Source organism: Eucyclogobius newberryi, unplaced genomic scaffold, assembly GCF_026437365.1.
Source record: "Eucyclogobius newberryi isolate DKJ021-1_F unplaced genomic scaffold, fEucNew1.0.hap1 SCAF_4, whole genome shotgun sequence".
Lineage (NCBI taxonomy): Eukaryota > Metazoa > Chordata > Actinopteri > Gobiiformes > Gobiidae > Eucyclogobius > Eucyclogobius newberryi.
The window spans coordinates 30,468,793-30,488,041 of record NW_027316056.1 but is presented as its reverse complement, the minus strand read 5'-3'; the positions used below and the strand labels follow the sequence as shown (position 1 = coordinate 30,488,041).

Sequence of the window (19,249 nt, the reverse complement as noted above, 5' to 3'; positions counted from 1 at the left end):
CTGTTCTTTTAAATGTGGCGACTAACTGTATAAAATGACGTAGAACATGGAGTTTCTTTTGTGACTAACAGCGCTTAGTGAGTGCTGACCTTTGACCTTAGCGTTACACGGAGCTATAGCATGACACTATTGTATTTGACAGACACTTTCCGTTCTTTGGTCCATTCGGTTTCAGACAGAGAAGAAAAGAACACTTTAAAGTCGCACAGAAGTGCACTTTCCTCACACTTCTGACGTCATCATAATTCTACATTAATCAATTTTAAACTTCTTGGTTGATTAGATTCTGAACCTCTGCACTGTTGGTTTATATTTTGACTACAATTTACAATTTCGCTGGTATTTAAAAAAACAATATCAGGGATGTTGAGATGAATGGTCAGTTGTGATTTTGGGTGTATGGAAAAGGAATATGACCGTTAAAATCATCCTAATCCAGATCATTTTAGAAGCAAATTTAACTTAAGTTTACAGTAAACCTAAATATAAAGTGTTTTTATCCATCTTTTTATGTTGTATTAACTTGACTTTATCGTTCAGAAAGTTTACAATGTGAATGAAAGGGGGAAAAAAAGACAATTCTCGCAATTATCATAAATTCAGTGGTGTAAAAGTAGTTTGAGGTACCTGCATTTTACTCAAGTAGTATTTTTTTTTATTTTTTTTACAGCGGATACTTTTTACTTTTTCGTCACCGCATCTGAAAGCCAGTATCTTTACTTTCTACTCCACTACTTTTGCTTTAACTGGACTGAAAAACAAAAGGGTATCTTCATATGGTTTGAGGGGTTGTTTTTAGCAGGTTAACGGTGACATCCTGCACAAAGGTTTTGAGTTCAAGTCCCAAAAATGTATACCGTATTTTCCAGACTATAAGTGGCACCAGGAAAAAAAAGCACAATAGAGAAGAAAAAAACATGTATAAGTCGCACTGGAGTATAATTCACATTTTTGAGGGGAAATGTATGTGATAAAATCCAAGACCAAGAACAGACATTTCATCTTAAAATGCAATTTAAAATAATAACAGATGAGAGAACATGGTGAATAGGTGTACGTATGCTAACGCTAACACCTTCAGCTACATGAGGCACAGACAGAACTGTGGTAAGTGTCTGGTATGTTAACGTAACATATTAACAATTATTCAGATAACTATAGCATAAAGAACATGCTAACAAGTTTACCAAAGCATCAGTTTTACCCCAAATCACTAAATCCATTGAATTCTTCTTCCTCTGTGTCACTTCTAAACAACTCCACAAACTCCAGAGGAAGTGGAAGTGCTGATTCTTCTTCTGTGTCGCTTAGAGCCTAGAGCGCCCTCTTGTGGTTATCAGTGTGAAAATAATGAATAATATCACATATAAGTCACTCTGGAGTATAAGTCCCACTCCGGCCAAAACTCTGAAAAAAGTTGCGACTTACAACTCTGTGATTCGATGCAATCACATTTAACGCTTACAGATTTCCCCCATTCTGTGTGAGATCATTTTGCGTTTACATTATTAAACAGGTACAAAAAATGTTGATTTTTTTTTTTTTTTTTTTTTTTTTTTTTCATGTTCTACTATTGCTATTTTTTTGGTCTTTACTTTTACTTAAGTAATAATGTACATCCTCCATCACTGCGTACATTTCATTTTTTTTGCAACCCGACTCTGCATATTCTGTGAAACCCCTAACCTCGCACAGCCTTACATAACTTTAATGTGCACCTAATGTTTATGTTAAAGCTTTGAGGCGGACGTAGCGCTAACTATGGTCACTTTTGCACTCCTCGATTGTTCCACATTTTTGCATTCCGCGCGCTATAGGTAGCGACGCACAGGATCCCACATGTGCCATCTGGGTAGCGGAATGCATTATCACTTTCTCTCAAAATCGCTGCCGCCGTGGGGCTAACTTTGGGTCCTGCAGGGCGACTCCGGCCGAGCACGAGACTCCCACCACTCCAGATGGCCGCTGTGCCCCGCCGGCTCCGACCTGCGCGCCGCCCGCCACCGCTCAGCCTACAGTCCGCGGGCATTATTGGCCGGCGTACAGGGACATAATGGAGCTTTTATGTGCGCGCGTTATGTTTAACTCCGAGGAGGGAGCGAGCCGCCGTCGGCCGTTTACTCGGGGCTTACGGGAGATTAAGTTCCTGTAGGGAAATTTGATCAGGACGTCACTGCGTTAAGTGCGCCGGGATCAGAAGGGGGCAATTCAACTGTTTGGATGATTAAATGTGAGAAATTAATACAGTTGCTTTACTTTTCTTATTCTTTTTCTTTTTTTTTTTCAGAAAAAGTCAGCAAAGCCCACAACCACAAGGACGGCAACATGGTGGGAACAAGGTGAGTGAACAGAAAGTTCCACCGATCACGTTCATAGTGTTGCTTCTGTCGCCACAATAAAACACGTTTTGAGGCATGATATAGATCGTTACACTAAATATAATGATGAGCAGTAATATTGGAAGTGCTTAATGCCACTGACCCGGTAACACTAAAGCCTGATATTTCCATTATTTTAGTTTTAAATGAACAATATAATTAAAAAACAAAGTGAAAAAGCTGCACTAAATCAATTGCGGATATAAAGCCTCTGACAGGTCGGGCGACTCTTTGAACTAAAATGCAGTTAAGATAAATATATTTTTGAAATGCGCTAAAATGTTAAAATTGTTATCACAGAATAGCTCATTTTCTATGTTTATAATTTCCTTCCTGTTTGTAATTGATGACATCGCAGTAGGAAATTATCCGGCCAAAACAGTGGGCCAAAACTCATCTAATGTGACAATATTTTTAATTTGATAAATAGAAATATATGAGAGCAATTTTATTTTGTTGAATAAATGTTTAGAGGGTCAAAAAAGTTGTTTGTTTGTTTCTGTGTAAACTTTAACTGGAATGACAGGAATCCTTAGTGTGATGTCACTTCCTGTCATTTTCTGAACATTTTTCAACGTTTTCTCCACAAATACCTGCTCGATTGGTGTGAAACTATCAGTTATGTTTACGACAGGTACAAATACACCAAATAAAGTCTAATTTAGAAAATCATAAAAACCTGTCATAGGCACTTTAAATAATTGGTAATTAATCAGTCATAGATGTTAATTATTGGATAATTCTCTGCACAAATGCTCATAAATTACAGAAATTCACAAAATGTTTCTTAACATTACAAAGAAAAAGAACACGCAACAAAATTTGAGCCGCAAAAATATTGTTCCGGCTTTTAATGATTGAACTATAAGTTGATGTCGTTGTCCTGTTTGTTTGTCTTGAGATATTACAGTCGAGTAACAACACAGTATCAATGAATATTTAATTAATAATCGATCGAAGATGGTTTTAATCCTCGACAAATCATGTGCCGAGTGTGTTTTAAGGATTGTTTCATTGTTTTTGAACGTGCAGATTATTACAAGTTTAACATCTGCGTCCTGGTTTACTTCCTGGTTTACTTCCTGGTTTAGTTCCTGGTTTTAGTTCCTGGTTTAGTTCCTGGTTTACTTCCGGGTTTACTTCTGGGTTTAGTCCTATGTTTGGAAGTGTGAACACCGCCTTTTAATACTAAGAGCCTGATTCATTACATTAAGAACCCGTTTGAGCCCAAATTAGTACGTTTAAACCCATTTGTACATGTTAAATGTTTCTCTTGATGAACTTTGCATGATTGCGAGCGCCTGATGACTCATTCCCCGTGTGTTTTCAGTCCTTTTCTAGACGAGTGCTTCAGACAATCACCCTTTAACTCGCGCTCCAAGAGCTCATCCCCCGCAGAGGCCGGCTCCTCCAACCGGCCCGACCTCCACGGTAAGTTCTCACCTGCGACACGGCCATGTGCTCCGTCTCAGAGTGCCTTCGGAACGAGTTGCCGGACCGTTCGGGGAGCGTACGAGGGTGAATAAATACGAGAAAAAGTATTGGTTTATTTTTCAGACTCAAAAAAACAGACACAAAGACTGCTGTGCCGGTGTTTCCATCAGGAAGACGTGTAACGCTCGGCACTAAAAGAAGGGGAGGGTTATCACAACAGAGCCCCAGTGTCACTTAAGCCACAGGGGGATTTATACGTGTTATAACAAAGAACAAAACTCTGTGAAACGATCTATAAGCACATTATTATAAGATATGTTGACCTTTATTTGTCCCACAATGGGTAAATTTCAACACGGATTAGGCACAGAAACAGATTTGGCACAGAAGTATAATGATAAAGAAACGGATAACTTATACAAAAAACTTCGTAGGGAGAAGAACTGGCACAGTCTGCATCGTCATCTTCAAATGTTTAAGTATTCAATGCAGTTGTACCGATCTAAAACGCATCCAATGACAGTATGCTCGTCCAAAAGTATTGAAAATCACATGCTAAATAAATAATAAAACTAGTATTGAAACTAGATCCTGTGTCAATGCTGGAAACAAAAAACAAACAAAAAACGCATAAGCAAGACAAGATGTGACCTTTCCTGAACAGCGTTAAAATAATCATGAGTAAGCAATAGTAACTTAAAGAGAGTAGTATTATTTTGTGTTGAAAATGTCTGAAAAAGATAATAATCCTTGTGGTGTCAATATCAGTATCGAGCCCTGTTGTTCCTAAGGTAAGTCTTATTTTGTGGTGGATACTTATCTACTCCTTAGTATCAAAATGGAGTTTGAAATTCTAAACGGTTGAAACACCAGTTACAATTCTTCAAAATGTCAAGAGAAACACATTCCTGACGTCTACAGAACATTTTTATTTACTTGAAATGTTTATTAAGGCGTTACCTTCACATCAAACATGAAAAATAAGGCCCGGTTCCAGCTCCGACAATTTGCTGAATGTCCTTCCCTCTCACATTCCCATGTCTTTCTTTCTTTTTTTTTTTTAAGATTTTGTGGCCCGTAGGCTTTATTGACAGGAAAGTACAGAGTGAAATGGGGGATGAGAGAGAAAGCAGGACATGAAGTCAAATTGTCAGAGTCGGGAATTGAACTCACGCCACGGGCAGCACTCTCGTCCCTATTTCATGCTACATTGTCCTGTCTAATAGAGGAAAATACTACTTAATACATCTTAAATATCCTGTGAAGTCTAATCTAACACAACGATAAAGTGAACGTGCTGAAAATACACAGATTTGTACAGCGAGGCCACAATAAACTCAGCCGCCGACTACAAAATAAGTGTAAATACGTGCTCCATACGTGGTTACATTTATAGCATAGCACACAATAGTACTCTTCTTATAGCTCTATGAAGCTATTTTCTCTGCCCTGTAATTATGCACATATGAATGTGCATAATTCCACACACTGCAAACAAAACACCCACCACACGCCCGACTTTGTCCTGAGAGCAAACGCGAGTCCTCCTCACCATTCCGCTCCTTTTTATCTCCACATTCACATGTTCAGACTAATCACCAGGCCCCCGTGCGCCCGCCAACTCCTGCCCCAACCCCGGAGCCCTCTGCCCGGGTGCGCCGCACACCGCCCGCCTTGCCCCGCCTCCCTCCCCGTCTGCTCCCGTGAACTGGCATCCCGGAACCTCTCCTCTGCGCTTCTCTGGCACTGACACTTGCAGAGGTTAATTAGCTTGTGCCAGCTTTGCCTGTCCCACTGCCAGTTAATGAAAATCTGATTGGCTCCTGGGTGTCAAGAGTGTCCTGAAAGTTAATTCGCCCAGACCCACCTTTCGTCTCTCCCCCGCGTTTCCAAGCAGCACATCCTCCACCTCCTGCTTTAACTGTCGGACTCTTAAGGTTTTATTTCCTTTCTAGTAAATTAAATGTACCGACACAGGAACACTATCGCTCTTAGTAACATGGGGAGGTGGGAAGTTGTGCCCATAGTAACTTTTTCAATAGGTTATTTTGATACTTGTGAGGGATGCTTTTTAGTACTGTGACATCAGTGCTGACATCTGTATCATATGGGTACGGATCAAGTGCTCTGAGGGACACCACCATCTTGACCGGGCAGTTTGGACTGAATGACTAATTGTACAGCAGCTGCACGTTACAATCAACATGGAGCCGATTGTAGGCCTACTCTGCCTTTAGTTCTTCATCTTTTCAAAACTGACTCTAGGACTCTCTCCATCGGGAGTTTCGGGCCGCTCCACTGTACAAGCCACAGTTTAAACAGACGCAGACGGACCAGGGCCACAGATGAGAGCAGTTTTGACTCTGCAGACGTGTTCTACGAACCAAAAGGAGCCACAGACTTTGGATGATGAAAATTGGCCTCATATTCAATTAGAAACAGTGAAAAAGAGCGAATGCGTCGAGCTGGCGCGGCAGAGCGCGGAGCTGACTCTGCGGCGCACGCAAAGCCAAAGTGGTTCAACTTCTTACAAGTGTCTAAATCGTGTTTTTATAAAGGCAACAGAACGCGACAAAAGTTTGCAGCCTGTAGTGTCTTCTTTTCTGCAGAATACAGACAATTATATAACCTCTACACCTTTTAGGTTGTCAAAAACCTCCCTATTTTTACAGGGGGCACCACTGAGTATTTCTGCTTCATGTCTGGCCCTGTGTGAAAAACACTTAATATAATGCAGTTTGTTGCTTAAAAGAAGAAATATGAACATAAATGCTCAAGGTATTTGTCTTTGTGAAGATATTTGGCTCTAGTCCTTGTAAACGATGCTATGATTCATTACTTCTAGTGCATATGAAAGCTTCTTTTCAGTCTTTAATTCTTTATAAATGTGGTTGGGTGTATAATGCACCATTTATTATCAAACTTATAAAGATAAAAAACCAAAGGCTCTGCATTTCTATTTCTATAAGATCATTTGCATTTATCTGTAATATTAATGTTCTTTTTTAATAAATAACTTTTTAGTTTACACCCAACGCATCCCTACTATTATTTTACTGTACTTTTACTTATGCAATAGTTACTATGAAGACACAATAATACTCCTCGATAAAGCTGGGAGTTGCTACATATTTAAGCTGCATTACCCATTTAGTCTCTTATAAATGAGTTGATTTGTTTTTTCTCTTCAGAAACTTTCAGAAAGAGACAGAACTTTATGACAAAAATCAGACCACTGCCCATTGTTTTCATGTATTTATAAAATCATTTATCACTTCTAAGTAAGAGCCATGTGCGTCATTGTATGAGTCTTTGGGATGAAAGCTGATTGGCCTTAATTGATCTATAAAAGCAGTTCCGAAGCTTTATTAGTGGCCAAAAACCTCCCATGCATGAATACAAACAAGCGCCGTGCCAAAGGGTTTGTGAGCTTGGAACTAGATTGAAATACTTCCTTCAAACCAGACGCTCCAGCTTTAAGATATGAACATGGCTCCTCTCTTTGACATGGTATTGCACGTCAAACAGTACACAGACACAAAAATGAGCTCTCTTTCCATGTACACTGTATATTGCTAGTCGTGTAGGGCCCTAAGCGCGGGATGTCGGTGCGCCCTTTAAGTACCTCGCCTCACAAATCAGCACGTGCAAATTGTAACAGCGATCTTAGCGTGTCGGGCTCATGTAAAGAGGGTGTTTCCTCTAAGTGTCGCTGACAGTGAGAGTGTAGGAGAGTGTGTGATGGCGCTGATCCTCCTCTTCCTCTTCTCTGTCCGGCCTTCATCCCCTGTTTGTGTCTCTCTCTCTCTCACACACGCTCGCTCGCTTTCTCTCCCCTCTTACTTCTGATAGCACTAATTAAACTATTAACCACTTCAAGGGCCGCGCCGTCTCTCTAATTGGCTTAATCAGCAGTGTGTCGGCGCGGTCATGGCTTTCCGTCACCTTATGCGACCAGGGGGCATCCCGCCAAGAACTCTGGCGCGAGACGGGACAAGTTAAAGTCCTGCATTGGCTGAGGTTGGGTTACACGGTGTGGGGTGTCCAGCACTGGATTACGTTCACATTTTAAACATCTTCAAGCGAGCGAGCAATATTTCTTTGTATTGCATAGTTTGTACACAGTAAATTACTTTGTGCTAAGCGTTTTGCAATCACTAAAATGTGTTGGTGTTGCGAGTGTAAAATCACAGCACAAAACGGTATACGATATACGGTATAAGAGCTGAAATGACTGGTGTCACTGGTGTTTTGATCTATTGCAATACCACAATGACTTAATATCATATTCTGCTCCAAAAAAATATTTTCTTGTTACTGACCAAGACCGTTCTAAAACTGCTAAATATTGTCCTATTTATGGAATTCTTTCTGTGTCGAAACTTGGTTAAATAGTTTTAGTATTAATTCAAATCTGGATTTATTTTATTTATTTTATTTATTTTATTTATTTTATTGATTTTATTGATTTTATTGATTTTATTGATTTTATTGATTTTATTGATTTTATTGATTTTATTTTTAACTTTTGAAGTACATGCATTTTAAATTGGGCTACACAATTCACACATGGAGCGCGGACATGTGATATACGGCGATTTACAGTTTAGAACCTGTCGCATTGAACACATTCTGTTCGTTAAGCTTCAAAATGCTGTGTGTTTTATTACAATCCATTCTCTCATATTCACTGAGAAATGAGTCTAATAAGGCTGCGCAGCGCAGCAGCAGACGGCGAGTGTGCCACGAAACCCCCTGGTTCAAAAACAACCGGCGTATATGTGCAATTTATTTATTCTTTGCAAATTCCATTTATTTATTCAGGAGCGCTGTATAGCCCGAAGAGTACGGTACAACTTGTGATATATGTTTATAAAGTAAGATTCTACAGTACAGTAAGAGTCCACATTGTACACAACTCTAGGAACAAATCAGAAAAAGTCTAAAATAAAAACTACTAAGCTAATCCAGGAATCTCATGCATTTCAGAACATGTTTGTGGAGGTCCAAACTGTAAGTAAAGCAAGATGTGCCATTTTGACCAAATACAGTAGGATGTTTTGAGAGGAACCTTTTGCCATTTCCATGCATAACCCGGTGTCCTTATGGTCGATCAAAGCCGGCGTGTTATATATTGTCGTACAGAGTTCGGCTGAGGTTCTCGGCTTCTCGAGTTTCTCTGACATGTCTAGAGTCGTGCCACCTTCAGTGCCGAGCTGCACTTTGTGTGAGCTACAGAGTGGAGGCTGATTACTTCCTTACTTCACAGCTAAGTGTAGCTTTACTGTGTGTGTGTCTGTCTGTCTGTCTGTCTGTCTGTCTGTCTCTGTCTGTCTCTCTGTCTGTCTCTCTCTCTGTCTGTCTCTGTCTGTCTCTCTGTCTGTCTCTCTGTCTGTCTGTCTGTGTGTGACCTCGCCTCACACAACCCCTGCTCTCCCGCACGACCTGCGACAGATATACAACGCCGTGGAAAACTTTAGCATAAAAGGAGATGTCGCTTTTTTCTGTTATGGAAGATTTTTCTGTATTTATGAAATGGCTTGGTGCTTAGTGCTTGGTTTGGCATTGAGAATATCACAGTCTGGTGTTTGTACTTGCATAGAGAACATTTTTGTACAAGAACTATATCAGGAATGTTGTCGACTGCTTTGACTTTTACTCTTTCAATATCAAGGTTTAAAATGTGACCTTTGAACAGACTTCAATCAATAAAACATTGAAAATCGAATCGCAATAAATACACTAAACTTAGTGCATAAGCATAAATGTTTAGGTCACACTTTACAGCACTTATAGCGTCTCAACAAGGATAATGCGGTTTGCAGTTTATCATCAAGAAAACACTGCTAGTAATTTACAATAATTGGTGTATGTGTTGGAAGTAGGATAAGCATATTACCTTTGAATCAAGTAGAATAACCAGTTATAACCACTCATTTACCTGCAGTTGTACTAGTTATGTGTACATGGAGTGGTGTTTACACTGCTCTGTGTCATTTACAATGACGGAGCGGAGAGAGGGGTTCAATCTTAATTATTTACAAATGTATCAAAGCTGCAGAAATGGTCCTTCTCTTGTCTCTTTGATTACAGCTGCAGTGGAGTCAGTGTCAGGCGATGCAGAGCTGCAGGCTCAGAGCAAAGGACCAGGGCTTTGTGTTGACATTAAGAATGTATTTTGCGGCGCGTGCTGCCCCCGGGCAACGCACAGAGCAGCTGTCAAACGCTGCCAGACAGGTTTCAGTCTTGTGGGTTAACAAATTAGCCCACAGAGTATCTGAGTTCCTATTGTTTCCAGCCGGAGCGAGTGATCCACTAGCTGCTCTCACCTTTCAGTTATAGTCATGTAGGTTGTGTTGTCTGAGATGACTCTATATTTTTAAGTAAGTAATTTTTATTTGTATAGCGCATTTAAAATCCAAAGTGCTTCACAATGAAAAGACGGATATTAAAAGATAATTCAAACATCAGACAGTACAACAACAGACTGTAACAAAAACATTAAATTGGCATAAAATTCCATTCCTTTCACAGGCTCAGTAGCTGTTAAAAGCAAGTCTGAAAAAATAGGTTTTTAAAAGAGATTTAAAACAGTCACTGATGAGGCTAATTTAAGGTCTTGAGGTAAACTATAAAGTAAAAGATGTATTCTTTGTGTAGAGTGCAGCACCGAGTCTGAAAGGTACTAATGTTTATAGACCTGTTGCATTCTTGTTAATAGCTTTTACCACCCACCATTTTCATTTGACAATGCAATGTATGTGAGGCTGCAAGCTTAATTAATCAAATGAAAATTGCAAAGAGATTGTTCGTGATTGGAAACTTGCAACTGCTGTTGTAATTATTCAATGTTCTTGTCAAACAGCAACATATTCTGTCTCATTATGGAAACAAAAGAATTGCAAACCCTGTAGTTTAGATTCATATTGTTAGTTACTTTGGATCTCTACAAACATGTTCTGAAATGCATCTAATTCCTGTAATAATGTTGTTAATGCTCTTGGACGTATTTAAAATGTGCAGTGAAAGTGAAATCCTAGTTTTAGAACATAAATCATAATCTAATCGTAATACTATTGTGGACTCAAAGATTATTACCGGATACCACGTTGTATTGAAGCAAATTGCAAGGTCTTTCTGTTCCAAACGCTAAACTCCACCAGCTCCCGCTTCTCACTCGGGTACAATTTTTGCAATTTAAAAAAAAGTCCGCCGCTCATTAGCCGTTTGTCCGTGTTTTTCAGACTCTGAAAAGGACAACGGCGAGCCTGGCAACGGGATCGCCCAGTGGAGGCTGAGCGAGCAGCTCTTCCCCTGTCCAGTCTGTGGCAAAGTGTTCGGAAGACAACAGACCCTCTCCAGACACCTATCCCTACACACAGGTACGTCACAGCTAACGAGCTAACGAGCTAACGTCCACGCTACAGGCGCCGCTATGCATTTGTGTTTGTGTTTACGCCGAGTACGGTAAGTAAATAATGCCGACTGGACCAGATTACCATTCCTTTAAAGAGATTACCGCCGTGATTAGTCTCACTGGGATTTCAGACCCATCTAATTACATGGCGAGATGGATGCCTCGCAGCAACATAACGAACGGCACGCGCACGCCGGTCAGTCTGGTGCGTTTTGGTCCGCACGGTCCAATAACGCCGATCCTGATCCCCCTTGTTGTCCCCGGTGTGTTGATTACTCTTGTGCTTTCATTCAGACGGCGCTGGTGGCCTGCCCTGGCATATGGAGACCCCCTCCTCTGTCCCCCCCGCCGTTATTGGAACGACAAATGTTAATATTCTGAGATATTCACAGGGATTAAGTTCAGTCATGGCATTTGAAAGAGATTGCGTTTATCAGAGTGGCGGAATAGGGAGGAATTGTTCTTAGCCCCGCCCGATTCTAATGAACCATTGTTAAAAAAAACTGGAGGAAAAGTTATTTGCTCAATATATATTTTTGTCAAGTAAAATGGATCATGTGCATAATGGATGTATGTTTGTATAACCAAACCGAACTTTTTAATAAGTTACAGCTCAGATGGAGTTTCAAATATAAAGTTTCTGTGACCCAGATGTTCAAATGACCAAATGGAACGTTTCCTGCTCAGGCCAGTACGCTATATTTAGTTCCAAGACTAAAACATTTATTTGCTTCAAGCTTTGTCAAATTGGTATGATTCAGAGTTAGAAACTAGTTAAAAAACAAAAACACCTCTAAACACGTTTTGACCCTCTAAATATGAATTCAACTAAATAAAGGTGCTCTCATAAATATTTGTGACATTTGAAGAGTTTTGGCCCAGTGGTTGCTGGGTGTGATGTCATCAATTACAAACGGGCAGTAAAATTATAAACCTAAAATGTTACTCCGGGATATTTTATTTAAAATCAATTTATCTGAACTGCATTTTAGTGCCGTGTGTAGTCCAGCCTGTCGTAGGGACATTAAGAGTGTAGTCGCTCACCACTCCATCTAGTGGTGGAACTTGATTAAGCTGCATATGTTTGTCGTCGTACCTCTGTGTACTAATGTAGTCCTAAAGGAGAAATAATATGCTTTTTTAATTTTTTTTAGTTAATTGTAAATAGCAATCGGGGGCCTCAGCTGCAGGACAATACAGGACTACTCAAACATGCATGACTCAAATCACACAAAATACACCTTTGCGTAAAATAATGATGAGGAAACGGGTTAAAAGCTAATATGTCTCCATTAAAAATGCTAAGAGTTTGTCGCTAACACGCTGAGAACCCAATTCAAGGTTAAACTGCGTGTTTGTCCATCACGCACACAAAAAGCTAGCCGCTACCCGCGCACATGATAACGACCGTATAAATCCCCTTGACCGGTGTCGTGAAATCGCCCTAAAACAAGCAACGCAACACACAGCAAATTACGAGTGGATTAGACATTAATGCAAAACGCCCTGGACAGCAGACTAAATTACTGGGCACACAAATGGAGTCTCATGTACAAAATGCCCCCACACGTTTGGACACGCTCGCACACGCTCGCACACGCCATCTGAGCGCGCTGGCCGTGAACAGCTTGGCCACACCACAGAGAGCAGAAGCAGGGGCATATGTCAGTGTGATGGTCTTTTTGGTTTCCCCGGCGACATAAAGGTTGCCTGGCTTCATGTCCTTTGGGCAAACGGGGAGCGTGCGTCTTCTGAGCGTGCGTGTGGGCGGGGCGGGTGAGATCTGGGCGGGGGGGGTCATTAGTCGCCATGTGGGTACATTTGTGAAGAACCAACGGTGAAGTGTAAGGATGTGTCTGGACTTGGAGAGCACGAGATTTGGGCTTCTTCTTCTTCTTTCTTTTTTCTTTTCTCGCCGATGGGTTCTTGGCTGCGTTTGAACGTCGTCGCCGGTTTATTTTTGGTGATTGTTGATAACCGCATAAATTTGAAGAAGTAGTCGAGACCGCTTCCAATTTGCACTGTGAAAAAAATGAATGATAGAAGGAGACAAAGACACGCTGCCAACCTATCACCAACGTACGGGTGTTCTACTGTGAACGGTTATCGAGACGGAGCCGCAAAATACTTTTCTCTCTTATCCCCCTGCGCGCAGGTAGCGTCCGATTCGCTAGGGCTGCTAATTGGATCGGAATTTAAATCGCGACATTTCAAGCAATTGCTTTTATACCGTCAAAATGTACTAGAGAGAGTATTGGCGTCACGAACGGAAAGAGAAACGCTCACGTTGTTTCTGAACAAAAATAAATCAATTGTATTTTTGATGACAACATTTATGTCATTGAAGAGAGCAATACGAGTCACACAATACACTTAATTAAATGGTCAGTTTCCGTGAGTGTTTTTTACTCATGCCGCTTTTACCTGCGCACTGCTCTCACACCACCGTTTGTTCTATGATTGGCTACGCTGATTGCGATTCTTCTGCTTTAGTTATAAATTCCCATGCAGACGGCTGGTTTATGGTTTAGCGCTGCCCGGTGTGTTTCGGATGAGGGAACAACGTTAAAGCGCAGTTAAAAGCCCAACGATATTTGGTCCTGGTCTTGTCCAAGTTTATCTCCGATTGTTTGTGAGTGAATCATCCGACAGCAGAAAGATTCCAACTTCATCCAGGCCGCAGAGGTCGTCTCCCGGGCTGAAACGTTGCTACACCTTCACATCTATTCATTATCCCGACGGTTCCGGCTACGACGTCCGGTTAGAGGCGGGGATTTAAGACCCGCGAGGCGAGCGAGGAGCGTGCAATGCCATCCTCAGTGACCGCCTGTCGCGCTGTGTGTTTTCCAGAGGAGAGGAAGTACAAGTGTCACCTGTGTCCTTACGCCGCCAAGTGCAGGGCCAACCTCAATCAGCACCTGACCATCCACTCCGTCAAACTGGTCAGCACGGACGCAGAGCAGATCGTCAGCGCCGTCACAGCCGACTCCACCGAGCGCAAGAACTGCCCCTACTACTACAGGTGCGTGTCTGACCGTTAAACATGAATATTGTGTGTTCACCTACCAATTTTGTTTGTATTATCATGTAAAGATGTGATGCTAAAGGTTGAATCAAACACCGCTGGACCAGCATTGTCGGTCTTAATTTTGACGTTAAATAAAGATGAGGTGGTAGTGTATGTTAAGTATTTGAAAAGATACGGGCAAACCTGTGATTTAAGTCGTGCACTGTTGTTTGGCTCCTGGTCAGAAGTGCAGAACCTTAGCAACCAAATAGCGACGCCTTCCACAAAGCTAACCTTGAACTGTCGGGGGGGGGGGGGGAACTAGCAGACGTGAACCTTTAGAAGACTGAAGTATCTATCCGTGGGGGATTTAGCACGCTGCCATTGAAATTAATAACACAAATTGAGGTATTATTTATGTTGAATGGTCCAAAATCATCAAGATTTTGCCTTTAAACAGGAAGCCGAAACCCGTGAATTGCCAATCCGGCCTCAATATTTTCTTTTTATTTACAGAGCGCTTTACAACACTCAAGGTGACCAAAGTGCTTTCCAATAAAAGTCAAGGCAATGCAAAAAAACACACAAAAAAACAAAACATAATTCAATATATTCAACGGTGCAAACTATGACATGAACTGTACGAAATAGTGTCTGAATTAATACGTTTTAAGTCCACGTTTAAAAATATCGTTGGTTATTTGAGACTTAAAGTGCCCATGACAGGTTTTTATGATTTTCTAATTTTGACTTTATTTGGTGTATTTTTACCTGTTGTAAACATGAATTTTGTATTTGGGATGAAAACGTTGAAAAATCTGTAGAATATGATAGGAAGTGACATCACAATAGGGACGCTCATTCCAGTCTTAATTGGTGCATAATTTACACAAAGAAACAACTTTTTTGACTCTCTAAACATTAGTATTATTTGTCATATTTAAAAAAAAATTATGAGTTTTTGCCCAGTGTTTTTCTGGGTAATCACAGTAATTACAAACAGGAAGTGGAATTATAAACCTAAAATCTAGCGATAAAAGGGTTATGCGTTTTAGTTCAATGAGTCGCCCGACCTGTCATAGGCACTTTTAAAGGTTGCCCGTATCCGTGGAGATGTTATTGCTTTGCCTATAATGTGCCACAGTACCACATTAAACGTCTCGATCTTGCATTTATTCAAAGTCTTTTTAGTTGCACATCTTGACGCCGGGGGAAAAATAAATAAAAAATCACTGTCCAGCTTTTTAATCCTCTTTGTTCTGCATTTCCAATTGTAATGATTTGTCAAATGTGGCGGCGTTTGCGTGCCACGTATGAATTTATGCAGCAGAATGTGGCGCTGCCCGTGCCCGTCTGTGCGTCTCACTGTCGCCTGCTTTCGCCCCGTGTCTTGTGCGTCCAGCTGCCATGTGTGCGGTTTCCAGACGGAGCTGAATGCCCAGTTTGTCAGCCACATGTCGCTCCATGTGGACAAGGAGCAGTGGATGTTCTCCCTGTGCTGCAGCGCCTGCGACTACGTGTGCATGGACGAGAGCGACATGAAGGGACACATCAGCACCGGGCACGCAGGTATTCAAGTGGCAGCGCTGGCAAAAAAGTGAACAGCCTGAATACTTCAAGTGCCTATGACAGGTCTTTACGATTTTCTAATTTACACAAATAAACAACATTTTTGACATTCTCAACATTCAATTCAACAAAATAAAGTCGCTCTAGTTTGTTTTCATTTGTCAATTTAAAAAAGGTGACATTAGATGGATTTTTGCCCACTGTTTGTCCTAGTGTGATGTCATCAGTTACAAACAGGAAGTGAAAATATAAACCTAAAAATGTGCTATTCTGTGATGTGTATATATATATATATATATTTATACATTTGAGCAAATTCAAAATATATTTTATCTTAACTGCATTTTAGTTAAATGAGTCGTCCGACCTGTCATGGGCACTTTAAACTAAAAATGTTTTTATATTAGCTGAAAAGTTTTAGTGTGGCCTAAATCAAAATCACAACTATGATTAGACTTGGAAACATTAAAGAAACTACTTCTATCTTGTGGTGACAATTTTTTATTATCATTGAGGTATTTAAATTGGCCGTGGCTGCAGAGCCGCGGCGCGGTCAAATGGCGCAGCAGTTTCAGGAACCGCGGCACTGCCATATCTAACCTTAACTTTAACCTTAACTTTAACCTTAACCTTAACCTTAACCTTAACATGGCAATTTCGTCCGCTCTGTAGACACTCCCATTTAAATTGGTATGTAGTGTCAAAAAGAACCAACACATAATAATAATCGTGACAATTTTAGAAGCAAAATTAAGTATTTTTAGTTAAATCTATCGTCCAAAAATAGACCTAAATGTAAATAACTTTTTTTGTCTTTCAGAAAGTAAATTTTTTTGTAAAGCTGGTAACAAACTTGAGGAACAGTAACATGTTATAACTTAAACTTAAAGGGGACTTATTTTGCAAGATCACCTTTAATAAGATTTTAAACTTGTTAAAGCAGTATTCCCTTGTCATTAGTTGTGTGAGTAATCCTGCTTTGACCTTTAAATGAGACTCGAGTGCTCAGAAAATTCATGTTTTCACCCACCCCGTATCTCCGCCCACTTCCCTGTACATAGTCATTACTGCGAGTGACACGTGTCTGGTTCTAAAATGTCACGTGGCCATTTCCAAAGTTAAAACGTGTAAATCTGTAAAGTCCTGACTGTTACCGTGAGCGTCGCTATGAAGAGGCGGGGCTTATCAGTTCTGGACAGGAAGTCAATGGACCTGTTCTTATTATTCAGCCATTTCAGCTCAATATTGCACTTTGAAACGAACAAAATCAATCTACTTACGCCACAATTTGATGCAAATTACCTTAAAAAAAGCATTATATGTCTCCTTTAATGCACTTTATTGCGCTTTAATGTTACACAAAGCTCAACCTGTGTTCTGTTTTTCGTCCGTTTCCTGAGCAGCTGAAGGTCGATACGCATTTTGTGGCGGATATGTAGAGCCAATGTCCATCCTTTTCCCCACATTTTATATTACAAATTGCTACCTTTTACTATTAAGCAGTACAAGGTATAGCGCGAACAAATAATATTTCTAACAATGATTTTTAGTCCTCTCTACAACGCCGCAGTTTAGTGCAGTGCCCCCTTCTGAAGGACTGGAGCTAATGGTGCACTGAAGCTTCATGTTTTGTTTCGTTTTAGGTCTCTTATTTAAGAATAAGAGACCTACTCGGATGTGCTCAAAACTAACAAAACGAACATCCTGACATGGCAGAAAGCTTTAAAAAAAAAGTCATTTTAGCTCATCCCGTTACATCACTTTTAAGAATGCGCAACTTGAAAAGAATCTTGAAAACAGACGAGTTGAAATGTCAGACAAACAAGGGCAGAAATAAACTTATTGTGGTGACAATCAAAATGTTTGACACGAATCCCAGTTCATTTAATATGTTTGTTGCAGTATTCTGAAGTCTTTTTATTCTTGAAGTTCACTACAGGATCAATAAATCATCTACACATCTTAAGATTTGGATTTGTACCGATGCTAATGAGGTTCTAATGAGCAATAAACAATAAACTGGCATGTGTAGGAATAAGAGGATGACAGAAAAGCGAGCGTTCGGGACAAGCTTAACTAAACTGTAAAGCGTCTTAATCGCATTTTTTGACAATGTCGCCTTTTTGTCGTCTCTTTTTTTCAGCCAGCAATCCTTTTTCCAGCTTTAATTACCGACGTGTACATGGATGTGTCTCTGCATCGCATCAAACTACCTTTAAATGATATTAAAGCTATAGATTGTACCAGTTTTCTGTTCCCATTGAACAAAACACAGAATATCACTCCCATTCAAACAAAATCCACACACCGTAACATTAAGCCCGAACGGCGAAGTCGTTTGTCGTTAGCGTTGTCGACGTTCTGCCCGTTGCCGTCGTGGGCGCGAGCTTGCACGTGCCGCCTCTTGTTCACAGCCCGGAATAGTCGCGGCGCTGATTTTGGACGCGCTCGCTATTGTCTTGGCTCTGCTCGTTCGGCGCGTTGGATTCACATCCTTCGACGAAAGAAGAGCGGATGAATTAGTATGTATTTTTAGAGCGCTCATCCCGCGATGGTCCGGAGAGGCGTCGGTACCGCGCCCGCCCGTCTCCACACAAAAGGATAACCTCGCTTAAAATGTAATAAACCCCAATGAGCATCGACGAGCTCTTCACCTTTGCCAACGCGATCCATCTGTTCGTCAGGCTGTGGTGTTATAAGACGCTGATCAATGAGTGGGAATATTGCACCCGTTAAGAAGACTCTGAATAAAGGACCACTCTACGGTATCTGAACACATGACCGCTTCAACCACGCTGATATTAATCGTCATGAGTTTGAAGTATGCGGCGGTTGTGCCAGAAACGGTTGGACAATAGCAACAGATCGTGCAGACGGCAAACAGTCTTTAAGCCCAGAAAATTTACTCAATTATGGGCAAATTAATTGGTCAAGCGACTCGCCTAATCATCCAACGTGAGATCACTTCATTCAACGTTTTTGACACGTTTGACATATTTAAAAAACGGGAGATAATCAACAGACTGTGCGCGGTAAAGTAAGCGACTAGGGCTGGTTGAGTGGCAAAAACTGGCGTCATTAGAATTATTTGGGGCATAATTGAAGGCAAGAATCTTTGTTTTGTCAAAAAGTATTGACTTTTCAATCTTTAATAACTCCTGTAGATTGTCAGGTGGGTGGCAAATCGTGGTCAGTCTTGAAAACCTTTTGTCCAGTTGAACGGTTTGTTTGCTTTTGCCATGGAACGCAACAGGACGACTGAAGTCAGAAAAGTTAAATTATTTTTCAGATTTTGTGTGCATGTGTGTTTTTCACTTGCAGGTTAAATTAAATAATAAATAAAACATAATAATGCATGCGTCTTCAATATCGGACCGCTGTGCCCTGCGTAAAACCTTTTTATCGACGATAAACTATAACTGTGCCAACTGGTTTGTGAACGCA

At 40.7% G+C, this 19,249-nt stretch overlaps 1 protein-coding gene across 1 annotated transcript in view; it reads left to right on the top strand.

Moving 5' to 3' along the window:
* The window catches only part of znf827 (zinc finger protein 827), a 110,237-nt gene that overhangs the window by 68,716 nt on the left and 22,272 nt on the right, over positions 1–19,249 (top strand). Inside the window, exons 7-11 of the mRNA XM_072462525.1 lie at positions 2,288–2,339; positions 3,709–3,809; positions 11,057–11,194; positions 14,080–14,251; positions 15,639–15,805. Of these exons, the coding sequence (XP_072318626.1) occupies positions 2,288–2,339; positions 3,709–3,809; positions 11,057–11,194; positions 14,080–14,251; positions 15,639–15,805 (630 nt within the window). The remainder of the gene's footprint in view (positions 1–2,287; positions 2,340–3,708; positions 3,810–11,056; positions 11,195–14,079; positions 14,252–15,638; positions 15,806–19,249) is intronic.